Source organism: Oryx dammah, unplaced genomic scaffold, assembly GCF_014754425.2.
Source record: "Oryx dammah isolate SB20612 unplaced genomic scaffold, SCBI_Odam_1.1 HiC_scaffold_28, whole genome shotgun sequence".
In the NCBI taxonomy this organism is placed as follows: domain Eukaryota; kingdom Metazoa; phylum Chordata; class Mammalia; order Artiodactyla; family Bovidae; genus Oryx; species Oryx dammah.
In genome coordinates, this window is record NW_024070212.1 from 7644796 (window position 1) to 7658500 (window position 13705).

The window sequence follows — 13705 nt, forward strand, 5'->3', positions numbered from 1 at the left end:
TTAGCCTACTGGGATGCATAGCAACAAAATACAAAGTATAGTATAGTGGTTGGGTGAACTGAGAACACATTAAATTTTTAAATTTTAGGGAAGACCTAGTGGGACTGCTTAGGAGACCTGATGTAATTCATTTAGTCAAAAAAACAACAACAACAACAAAAAAAAACAGAGAAAGGGTGCTATGATAATAAGGGAGAAGAAACCCAGAAAAAGGAGACAATTTTTATACACAGTTTGGGAGGTACAATTCAAAAGCTCCTCTTTCCAACACTTTATCCTTACTACAAATGTTTTTGGGCTTATTGTGCCTGCCTTTTCCTATTATTATTTTATAAAATTTAATTTAAAATGTAAAATTTCCAATTGCTTTATCAGGAAAAAAAAAATACTTCAACCCATCATCTTGCCTCTATCACTAACTAGCACTCACCTCTGATACAACTTCATCCAGTTGCCGCTTCAGTGAACCATTCTCTTTCTTCAGCTTCTCATTCTCCAAAAGGGCTGCCTTTAACCTTGCCTCTAAGCCCAGCATGTATTCTTTCTTCTTCTTGCGGGACTGACAAGCTGACTCTCGATTTTTAATCATACGTTGCTGTCGCCTTAGCACAGCAATCTAGGAAAAGTTACAGTAAATCAAAAATAGTTGGATTTTAGAATCAGATCAGTGAAGAATATACTGATTTTTATAATTATCTTTAAACAAAGTGTTCAAAAGATAGCTCACTGGTTGTTTTTTAAAAAAATACTCAAATGAAATAAACTGAAATCAAATGATTAAATAAGGCCTTCTAAAACCTGTTAAATGATTTCTTCTGGTGTTTTCACCAGAAATAAGACTTATTTATTGATAAATAATATTTATTTATTGATCTTCCCATTTTCCCTTTAGAAATACTATATATATGTATACATACAGCTTTAATCTATATCACAGGCCCTGAATTACTTGACTGTTTTTCAGAACCATCTATCCAGTTACTTATAGGGCCACTTCTGCTAGTAGAGTTACCATCACTTCAAATTCACCATTTGTCAACTGAATTCATTATCTCCCTCTACCTATTCTTTAAAACCTACTGATCTTCTATCAATGGTATCTCTTAGGATATAAAGGAAGGTGTGACCAGTAACCTATTTTTCTTTCATTTCCTAACATATGAACTCATCTCCAGACTACTGCAACAACAGCCTTCTAACTACTTCAACTGGCTTCAAGCTCCTTCTGTCTACCATTTTTAAGATAACTTTCTTCTCCTAAAAACATTTTAATCTTGCTACTCCATTGCAAAAGCAAGCTAGTCATGTATTTTACCTACCCACATTTGCTTTCAAAATCTTCCATAATGTGACCACTCTCTACTTTCCTAACTCTACAACTATTCACACCACACCTTCCAATCAAGGTTATTCCATGATCTTCACACATATCTAACTTGTTCCTTTATTCATACTGTGTGTTCTGATTTAGAATGCTATCTCCTCTACTAAGCTAATTCTAAGGACCATCCAAACTCTTAATTATGATAGACCACTTGGAGTTTTTAATATTGTCTGAATTACTTATGCTTTTATAATTCAGAAGATACAGCTGAATGCTCTGTTTCAAAAATGCTAACTTTTTCTCTCTTTTCCTAGATTTTATACCTTGGAAGCCAAAACTATGTGATATGACCCACAATATCTACCATAATCAAAACTTACTGACCAAAATTATTTTGTCATGTTTTATAAACAAAGATGTGAAACATGTTTTAGCATTAGTCTATTTCAGAAAGAATGTGAGATAGTAAAATTAAGTCCATAAAAAGAACCAAATAATACTAAATTTATTATTGTGAGTATAGAGATGACAGAATTTCTGACTTCTCTGTTTTGTAAAGGACTTTTTAAAAAGTAAACATTTTACTGTGGCTGTTTAATAACTTTTACTGAGATACATAAATAAAACTAAATAATTTAATGCTGATTTCTTTTGAAATAACAATGCAATTTCCATCCCATACTACAGTTTCTAGAAATAGAGGTATACCAAATCCAACTGAGCAATCAGACTCCATAAGGAAAAAAAAAAGAATCCACAAGGAAAAGAAATATTACATGAGATGTCAAGAAGTGTATCTTTCCCCCCCTTTTGTTTTTCTTTTTTAACTGAAACATCACAAGAATGCTGACTTCTATAACCATCAATCTACAAAATTTCCCTGTGGCATAACTATCCCACTCTTTAATAATGCTAAACACACACACAGAGCAGCACCAAATCATGATGGATTTTAATTATTCAACAATTTCAAACTATTTTCTGGACAATGCCACTTTGTTCGATCTACTATTACTCTTAGTGATCTTCATTTTTACTGAGAATGCCAGTGTCCATAATTGATACTTAACACAAGAGTGCTGAAGTACACAGAATGCTGAGCAAGCACATAAAAGAGAAGGTTCCCAGATGGAAGAGCTTATACTAAAAGTTGGATAAAAGGTAACCTTACTTATTTAAAGGCTGATTAATGTATGGACTCTGGGGAGGCTTACACATGGCACACTACTTAGTAAATTTCAAACAGGATTAGGGATTTCTATAAACAATAAAAGCACCTGCATATTATACAGCATAAAGTTTCAAAGGCTGTCAGTGCACATGCCTCATACTAAAAAAACGAAAACCACCTGTAGCCAAATATTCATTTCTTCCCATAGAAAGAGATAACAATAGTTCTGAAAATGCAGTAAATACTCAGTATTACCAATAAATACAAAGGATGAATACAGTAAAAATATATGAAGTCCACAGGAAACTCCAAACAGAGCTCCAACTTTACATCTCAGCAAGCTATATTCAGCTAATTGAATAAAATATTTAAATTATTCTGTATTTTTGAGGGTAAAAAAAATAAAATAAAATTTCAGATTAAACATATGCATAGTTTGTTTGTTTGTTTGACAGGGGAGGATATTTTAAAAGAAAAAAAGGACTACCTGTAATTACTGTTCTGTAAACTGATTTTTTTTCCCATACAACATATCATGATCATCTTTTGACATGCCATGAGAAGGGCAGCACAGTATTTCAACTATACTGATGCTCCATAAAACATTTAATTAATCTCCTCTTGTTGAAACTGTTATAGTTTTCAAGCTTCTTTAAAATAAGGCTCATCATTCGATACTGTTAGAGTAGAAGAATCAAGGCCAGAGATTAGGGCAGTTAATTCCAAGACCAGTGCTACTTACACAACAGCTCCACACTGCTTTTAAACACCAAACAGGAAGTCCTGCATTACAGTATGGAACTCTAAACTCAGTGAACTGTGTGGTTACTTTAATTACGCACCTGTTTGAAATTGAAGGCTTATGGAACTGCTTGTATCTGGAAGTTTACCCTCCTCTGTTAGCAGTCTACAAACATAAAATCAATACTCTGGCCCATTAATCAACTGACACATCTCCCTGTGGGAGTATAAGATGATTCAGCATGATTGAGATGAGTGAACAGCTAGCCAGTCCCTGCTTCTGATCACCCTGCCTTCAGACAACTCTTTCACCAAGCATTATGCCTTGGAAAAGGAAAAACTCCAAAGCAGAAAAATACTCTCCCTTTAGTGCCACTGCACTATAAATCATAGTGTTTCATTATTAAACATTTATTTGACTGTAAGAAAGACTCTCACAACTGCCATATGACCCAGCAATCCCACTGCTGGGCATACACACCAAGGAAGCCAGAATTGAAAGAGAAACATGTACCCCAATGTTCACTGCAGCACTGTTTATAATAGCCAGCACATGGAAGCAACCTAGATGTCCATCAGCAGATGAATGGATAAGAAAGCTGTGGTACATATACACAATGGAGTATTACTCAGCCATTAAAAAGAATTCATTTGAATCAGTTCTAATGAGGTGGATGAAACTGGAGCCTATTATACAGAGTGAAGTAAGTCAGAAAGAAAAACACCAATACAGTATACTAACACATATATATGGAATTTAGCAAGATGGTAAGGATAACCCTGTATGTGAGACAGCAAAGGAGACCCAGATGTAAAGCACAGTCTTTTAGACTCTGTGTGAGAAGGCAAGGGTGGGATGATTTGGGAGAATGGCATTGAAACATGTATATTATCATTTGTGAAAGGATCACCAGTTCAGGTTCGATGCATGATACAGGGTGCTCGGGGCTGGTGCACGGGGATGACCCAGAGGGATGGTATGGGGAGGGAGGTGGGAGGGAGGGTTAGGATGGGGAACACATGTAAGGATTCATGTCAATGCATGGCAAAACCACTACAATACTGTAAAGTAATTAGCCTCCAATTAAAATAAATTTATATTTTAAAAAAAGAGTCTCATAAAAGGAGAACTTTCACAAATGGACAAATACTTTTTGAAGGTTGGATCAACTCAAGAGTCAAAATCCTAAGCTCTTTGCATTATGTTTCATTTTAAGTTACTGATAAACACTACAAGACACGTTCTTCTTACAAATAAAACAGACTATTTAGACCCTTGATTCTGTGACGTTGCTAAAAAATGAGCTTCGAAGTCCTGAATGGCTATAAAGATATTAAAATATTTTACCGCTAAGAAATACATCCCAACATCTCTCACACGAGCTCAAGACAGATCATGTATTGGTAACACACAGGTGAATGGACCACTAGGTTACCATATATCTATCAGTTCTAATTCTCATTTTGCTGAATCTCTCTCTCTTCATTATATCAAACAAAACTTTATTCAATTAAATAAAAAAGAAATAAACTTCGTCTACTGGAAATTGACACTTTAATCCTCTAAAGGTCTCATCCAATCCAAAAACAAAGGGGTCTAGTACCAATGTTAAACATGTGTGCTTAATTACCATGTAGCACAACAATGACTACTGTATCATAAAACATGGATGCTATTAACTTTGCTGTTTTATCTGATTCCAGATTGTTCAAATAAAGTCAATCTTTATACTTTGTCTCACAAAACTTAAAACCATCTGCTTGAATTTTTTTTCTTAATTAAGAGCATCCATTTGTAGAGAGAAAGAAAAGGGAACAGCAAGTTTCAAGATATGGATAATTTGAAGTTGGCACTGCATCAGGGCTGCCTTGTAAGCCTCACTGATGGAGCACAGAGTAAAGACCCCAGTGCTGAACTGAGGAAAGGCCAAGGTCTGAAGCCTAACTCCATTATCGCAGGTCCTATGATGGAGGTGAGGATCAACTTTAATGGACATGAAGGTTCTCTATAAACTAATGTGCCACACACACGCCACACTGTGCCAAGTGGCTCCAGTTGTATCCGACTCTTTGCCACCCCAGAGACTGTCACCCACCATGCTCCTCTATCCATGGGATTCTCCAGGCAAGAATACTGCCGTGGGTTGCCAGTTCCTCCTCCATGGGATCTTCCAGACCCAGGGATCAAACTCATGTCTCCTGTGGCTCCTGCATTGCAGGCAGATTTTTTACCTTGCCTGGAGAATCCCAGGGACAGAGGAGCCTAGTGTGCTGCCATCTATGGGGTCGCACAGAGTCGGACACGACTGAAGCGACTTAGTAGCAGCAACAAGCTATAAGTTGGGCTCCAAAGTCACTGCAGATGGTGATTGCAGCCATGAAATTAAAAGACACTTACTCCTTGGAAAGAAAGTTATGACCAACCTCGATAGCATATTAAAAAAGTAGAGACATTACTTTGCCAACAAAGGTCTGTTTAGTCAAGGCTATGGTTTTTCCAGTGGTCATGTATGGATGTGAGAGTTGGACTGTGAAGAAAGCTGAGTGCTGAAGAATTGATGGTTTTGAACTATGGTGTTGGAGAAGACTCCTGAGAGTCCCTTGGACTGCAAGGAGATCCAACCAGTCCATTCTGAAGGAGATCAGTCCTGGGTGTTCATTGGAAGGACTGATGCTAAAGCTGAAACTCCAATACTTTGGCCACCTTGTGCAAAGAGCTGACTCACTGGAAAAGACTCTGATGCTGGGAGGGATTGGGGGCAGGAGGAGAAGGGGACGACAGAGGATGAGATGGCTGGATGGCATCACCGACTCGATGGAGGTGAGTTTGGGTGAACTCCGGGACTTGGTGATGGACAGGGAGGCCTGGCATGCTGCGATTCATGGGGTCGCAAAGAGGTGGACACAACTGAGCGACTGAACTGAACTGAAGCTGTAAGTTTCACTAAAAAGAAATATCCTGCAGCTAATAAACTGGGTGAGGAAACAAAAATTCTTAATTTCATCAACAATGTGCCTCAGAGATACTCTGATAAACTGTTCAACTAAAGTAATATTGCAAATATCTGCCTTCATTCCAGCTCTTATTTTTACAGATTTCAAATATTAAATATCAGATTAAAACAAAAACAGACAAAATCTGGAAATCCCATTTAATTCATATAAAAGCAGAAAACCAGAGCCTAAGAATAAAAGTCTAATTCACTCTCCTCCCAAGATCCCTCAGTCTGCTCCTTATTCTGTATTTATCAGGACTCTCATTTGCCTGAGAAGGCCATTAGGAGGTTTTATGCACTTACAACAAAGTGTCTGGTACATACCACTTCATCAATATCAGCCATCTAAGTAATATGGCCTTGACTGAAATATTTAACCAATTGATTCATTCAATAGTAAAATGGGAACAAAGCCCACTTTACAAGGATTTTGAGAGACTCAAATAGGACTATGTGAAAATAAATGTGAAGTACTTATTAAAACTATATTGGAGAAGAGCTGAACTTCTCAGAAGCATCAAAATGACAAAGGCTATGGAAATGCTCCAGATTGAAGGAAGTCAAAGAGACATGACATCTCAGTGCAGTATCTGACCCTACAGGGATCCTATATTGGAGGGGGAAAAACTCAAGTGATAAAATTGTCATACTGACAGCTGAAAAAAGTATTTTACAAACAAATTTATGAAGGTGATAACTGTACTGTGGGTACACACTGACATATTTAAGGGTAAAGAACTACAAGATATGTAACTTACTGTAAAATAGTTCAGGAAAAAAAATGTGTGTGTGTATATATATATATATATGCAGATGGATAATAGGCAGATAAATAAAACTAACTGATAAATATGCAGATGGATAAGAGGCAGATAAATAAAACTAACTGATAAAGCAAATGTGGTAAAATGTTAACAACAGGTGAATCCAGGGACATGGGTGTTCTTTGCACTAGTTTTGTTTTTACAACTTTTTAAAATTTGAAATTATTACCATATACAAGGTCTGGTACACATACACACACACATAAGACTGCAGTACAAACATAACACTAAGGAGTTATAGGAAAAGAAAAAAGAATTTTCCTTTAAAACTCATAATCAAGGGTGGTAAGAGCCACAGAAAATGTTAACCATAACAGGTTTAATCTTTGAGTATTATTTGTTAACCACCTTTAACCAGTCAAAAGTTCTCTTCTGTTAACAATTAATATTATTTCACACATTTGTAGAACAGTAATGTTCTGGAGAATGCACATCTTCAGGACTATATAGCCAATGATACTTTCATTGAAATAATTTGTCATTTTTTTTTGTAAATTATCTATTCACTTATTTTGTCCATTTGGTTGTTGGGTTAACTTGGATCTTTCTGATTTGTAAACACTCTTTATATACTAAAAATTGTTTTTAAAAGACTACAAAAACTTGCACATGAATTTTCAAAGCAGCATTATTCCTAAAAGCCTAAAAGTGGAGACCACCCAAATGTCCATCAACTGATCAATGTATAACCCAAACATGGTATATCTGAAAAATGGCCTATTATTTGGCCATAAAAAGGAGTAAACATTGACATATACCACATAAATACATATTGAAAAATACTGTGCTAAGTGAAAGAAGTCAGACACAAAAGCTACATCATGTATAATTCTATTGATATGAAATGTCCAGGATAGGCAACTCCATACAGAAAGCAGCCTTCCCTGATAACTCAGTTGGTAAAGAATCTACCTGCAGTGCAGGAGACCCTGGTTCAGTTCTTGGGTCAGGAAGATCCGCTGGAGAAAGGATAGGCTACCCACTCCAGTATTCTTGGGCTTCCCTTGTGGCTCAGCTGGTAAAGAATCCACTTGCAATGTGGGAGACCTGGGTTTGATCCCTGAGATGGGAAGATCCCCTGGAGAAGGGAAAGGCTACCCACTCCAGTATTCTGGCCTGGAGAGTTCCATGGACGGTATAGTCCATGGAGTCACAAAGAGTCAGACGCAACTGAGCATCTTTCACTTTCCCTTATACAGAAAGCAGATTAGGAAGTAGCTGTCAGGGGTTGAAGAGGATGGCAGATGAGGAATGACTGCTAACAGGAATGGAGTTTCTTTTTAGGGTGATGAAATATCCTAGAATTAAACATCAGTCACAGTTGCATAACCCTGAGAATATACTAAGCAATCACTAAATAGTACATTTTAAAAGGGTAAACTCAGACTTCCCTGGTGGTCCAGTGGCTAAGAATCCACCTGCCAGTGCAGGAGACATGAGTTTGATCCTTGGTCCGGTAGGATTTCACATGCGGCAGGGCAACCAAACCCACGCGCCACAACCACTGAAGCCCAAGCACCCCAGAGCCCATGCTCGGCAACAAGAGAAGCCGCCACAGTCAGAAGCTCATGCACTGCCACGAGAGAGTAGCCCCCACTTGCTGCACCTAGAGAAAGCTTGTGCACAGCAACGAAGACCCAGCAAAGCCAAAGAAAGTAAACAATTTTTAAAAATAAAAAGGTAAACTCCATAGTATTTAGCCCAACTAAGCTATTAAAAAACCCCAAGCAAACAAGGACTTTCATTCACCTCAAAAGACCATGGAAGGCAGAAACTAAGGACTCTCTTTCCAGACAAATGTACATGCATACAAAGTATTACAAGCAATTAAGCAGGGAACAGAGTGAGGTAAAGAAAAGGGAACTTGTTTATGGCAACACTGAAACCTATTGATGGGTTCCATTAAGAAACCCTGTGACTGTCATTCGTACACATTTAAAGTAGAAGAACAAATTAAAACTACCCCTAAGGCGAAAAACTACCTAGCTTCTGATGCTCTAGTTTCAGTTCCAAGAATTTCTCCTACAGATACACTTTCATATGAACAAAGTGAAATAAGTACCAAGTTATTCAATGGAGGAATGTTTACAAAGAAAAAAAAAACACAAAAAACCCCCACAAAACTCAAATGATTATGACAGCTGTATGAGATAAGACTACCATGCACCTGTTAAAATAATAAGAAAACTTTTTAGGTACTGCTGTCGAAAATCTCTAAGATATATTGAAAAGAGTGACATGCAGGACAGTGTTTATAGTATGTTACCATTTCCATAAAACAGGTAAATAGGTAAAAAGATATATTCTTATATACTAAAGAACCATCTCAGAAAGAATGCACAAAAAACTGGTAACAATGATTGCTTCTGAGCAGGGAAACAAAATGGCTAGAAAGCATCTAGATCATGGGAGGACTGTCTTCCTAGGAATGAGTCTCCAAGGGTAGTTTATAGGAAGAGAAATCAGAGAAAGGACAGAAGCATTTAATTATCTATTAAGATATAAATCAGCATCCCTCTAAAAATAAGTATTTATTAAGCTTATCAAGATGCTAAACTGAGAAAGAATAAAGAATGTTAAAGTTGCCATGACATAAATCTAACCTAATGCAACACATCATGGAAAAAAAAAAATTTGTTCACTTCTCATTCCAAAGCTCCTGTAACCACAGAAGAGATTACTTGCCAAAGTCTATTCAGGATAAAATTTTAGGAGCCCCAAATCTCCATCTAAAGAGGAACTGCAAATATTTTAACAAAGCATGTTTTTCTTTTACATGTAGAGTATCTGGTAGCAGCAAAGCCAAAAAGTAGTCAGCACAGAAATAACTTCTTTACTAGAATCTGGGTAGCTTTTCAGATCTCTAAATCTTCCTGTTGAATTTGTTCTGATGGATTCCTCCACTTTATAGTCTGAAGAAATATCATGATCTCAATGTCTCCGTTGCTTAAGAATTTAGTTACTAAAAAGTTCATTATTTTTTCACTATTTATCTTCTTAGGTCTAAGGTAGTCACACAATTCAAGGTTATTCAGCTCACACTTTGACCTAACAGAGTATCTATTTGTGGGTCTACAGTCAAAATATGCATCTTAAATGTTCAGTAGTTGCACTTTTTTTTTCTGAAATAGAACACAGACACTCTCCATCTTTCTAAGTTTCTCCACACTACTTTGCATTGTGAACAGATTGTTTTAGATTCATATTTTCCTTGGAAGCTGCTCCTTTAGGGGGTACCTGTGGGTCCTGCTGTTACACATGCTCCTGGGTATGACAAGAACACAAAGCCCTGACCACTCTTTACCCAGGCCATTTCTCAGGGTTGACCTTGAGAGATGAGGTGACATCTCCCTCTGGACAGTGAGGAGGCTTGCTTACTGCTTGCTGTAAATGTAGTCAATTCCCAGCTTCAGCATTCTGCCACTGCAATAGTGGAACACTGTGTGTACAGCATCATCGGGGCCAGTATCACATCACCCCATGCTGACAATACTAACAATACCTGAATTCTTGAACTTGACTATGTAACACTGTCCCCACAGAAAGAAACACAAAGTTTCAATTTGGGATGTATGCCAGGGGAATCCTCTCCACACCATTCTCACACCCAAGGCCACTGGAAAGGATCCCCCCAGCACCCACCTTCTCATGATGGCTCTGGTGACCCGGGACAGGGACTCCCAAAGAGAAGGGGCTAGGATGGAAGGAGTCAATGTCACTAAGTAAAGAACAAGACACAGGGTCCAAAGTAATAAGGGGTTTGAAAGACACTCAGTGGAGCAAATGGACTGAGAGGAAGACCTGCGGCCTCCTGTCAGTATAGCCTGTACCCCTTCATCAATCTCCCATCTGATGTTATTTCAAGTTCTGACCTTGTTTCTGACCATTTTCTTTCCATTGTATCCACCAACTGATTCCTATTAAGGGTTTTGCTCCACCTTGACCCACTTGCGACATTTAGAATAGAATTTCACCACTCTTTTTTTTCTGCTCTGTTGTCCCAGTAACCAAAACAATGTTGTAGCTCCATAGCCTTAAAACTAGGGCCATAATGTCTTGTGAACTTTATGGAATTATAATGGGTAAGGGGAAGTATTCAATGCAGATTTAAACAGATTGCTGTTTCCAAGCCTTTGGTTTGATGTTTGGCAACATTCAATAGCACTTTAAAGAAAGATAAGCATATTCTCCCATGAAGGCATCTTTGTTGTTCCAAGATTACCATTTACTAAGAAACTGCTTAAGAGAATTTCTACACTGAAATGAGAGACCATGTTCATTTTTTCCATCAGGATCTGAGCCAAAAACCAACCATATTTCTTGAAGACTTAGGTGAGGTTTCCAAGAGTTAAACAGAACAGATTTACCAGCAAAAGGCAGGAAGAGTGAGATTATAATTTGAACCAGGCAAACTGTTTCATAACAGAAAATGTGGCACTTAATGTAGTTTGCAGAATATGGTATGTTAAAAATGCTACTTTATGGCAGGAGCAGACCTCTGGAGAGTGAAACCAGCCAAACGAAAAGAACAAAAAAGGTAGAAAAAAAGAAGCCATGTCAGCAATACAAAGCCACAAAAAACTGATACACTTTTTTTTGGTACTGAATTACAACTTTTCCACCACATTTTGTGGTTTAAAAACACATTAAAAAAATGCTTGCTGAAAAAGTTTTCATTTTGGCCATTTTGAATCAGGGTTATAGTAACTCAAATTTATCCTAATTTAATAGGACTTGAGTCTAACAAACACACACACTATTGAGGTCACAGGAGACTACATATGTGAGCAGATCAAAGTTTTCTGCAGCTCCTTCTGGAACAGATTTATCCTGGGTTCCTGAATGGCTTGGCCAGCTGATAGAGGACAGACTGATGTTTCTTTACTTGAAATAAACATTAAGTCAAAACCTCTAACAGAAAACTCATACTGAAAAGGTTTGGCTCACTCCCTGATGTGCTAGTCAAGGAAAAGCAAGCACAAAAATCTCAATGCAGGTTAATTAGAAAATGTATTCTAATCGTCTTTACGCCTCTTGCACCAGACATACAGTACTTGAATCTTTCTTGTATAACATTGTCAATTCTGAATTTTGAAAAATAATAAGAATGCTAGTCAATAATTATTGCTTTTAAAAAAGCTAATACTTGTTGGTTCTATACTTTCTCATCTCACACATCCCCCAGTTCTTCAATGTTGACTGCATTATTCACCAAATTTACAAAGCACTCAGAGTTTAAAACCAAAACAGACACAGTCTTTCACGTCAAAGAACTTCTAAAGGATGTCTGGCTAATAGACCAACAAATAATTGCAATGTTTATAAAGATTACAGAATGTGTGTCAGTGACATACAATGATGACTGCCAACATTAAGATGCTCATTATTCAGATATTAAGCCTAGAAGAAAAACAACGATCTCTTCTTGTTTTTAAATAGAATTATTGCATCAAAGACTCTTAGAAGAAATTTTTCTATAACTTGGGCTTCCCTTGTAGCTCAGCTGGTAAAGAATCAGCCTGCAATGCAGGAGACCCCTGTTTGATTCCTGGGTTGGGAAGATTCACTGAAGAAGAAATAGGCTACCCACTCAAGTATTCTTTGGCTTCCTTCGCGGCTCAGCTGGTAAAGAATCTGCCTGCAATGTGGGAGACCTGGGTTTGATCCTTAGGTTGGGAAGATAAGGGAACAGCTGGCTACCCACTCCAATATTCTGGCCTGGAGAATTCCATGGAGTGTACACCCATGGGATCGCAAAGAGTCGGACAGACTGGGAGACTTAGACTTTTACTTTCTGTAACTTACGTGCACCTGTTCTAGATGAGTCCTCTGGAATAACCCAGAACAGTTAGCCTATTTTCCACATGACAACCTTCATTTTCTAGAAGATGGCTCTACAGTCTTCTTTTCTTCAGTTGACTGAATCATACCAACCTTAAACCATTCTTCTCCCCATGACATGGTTTCTAGACCGTCTCCCCATCCTAGCTACGTTCCTCTGGACCATCCTGTGATTGAATGTTATAATTCAATGAATGTAGACTAAAATATGCTAAGATTTTTTAACATTGAAAACAGTGTGTGCCAAGACATGAAGGAGGAACAGCAGTGTTACATGAAAATAGATATATAGTACAGGATTAAGCTTGACTATTATGTTAGTTTACTTTGAATACTAAAAATGTAAGCACACAGTGCTATGGCATAATAGATACTAATGCACACTATGTGTTTCAACTGAAGGTGAAATGATGTGAAGCTGAGATTTGCTTTAAAACACTCTATGTGGAGGTGATGAGCACAGAACAGCTTAGAAACAGAAACATGATTAGCAAAAAACTGTTGGTACTCACTGAGGTATGAATGGTAATCAAAAAATATATAGGTGTCATATACATCAGTATTTTTAAAATTTCTAATTAGCCATTACCTTTTTCACATCTAAAATATTTCAAAATACATATTTTTAATGTCTAAACAAATTACCTTTGAATATTTTCTATTGCAAGTTTTATTTGTGAGTGTTATAGAAAAAATATTCAAATTTACAATTTAAAAAGTATTAAAAGAAAAATATAAGTGATCATTTTCAAAATCCTTGTTCAGAATAGAAATTATTTTACGCATCTTTTCTGATCACAACAGTATG

At 37.1% G+C, this 13705-nt stretch overlaps 1 protein-coding gene across 1 annotated transcript in view; it reads right to left on the reverse strand.

Annotated features, from left to right (window-relative positions):
• Nucleotides 1-13705, reverse strand: part of ATF6 (activating transcription factor 6) — a 245338-nt gene that overhangs the window by 188054 nt on the left and 43579 nt on the right. Inside the window, exon 8 of the mRNA XM_040230020.1 lies at nt 431-616. Coding sequence (XP_040085954.1) covers nt 431-616 — 186 coding nt within the window. The remainder of the gene's footprint in view (nt 1-430; nt 617-13705) is intronic.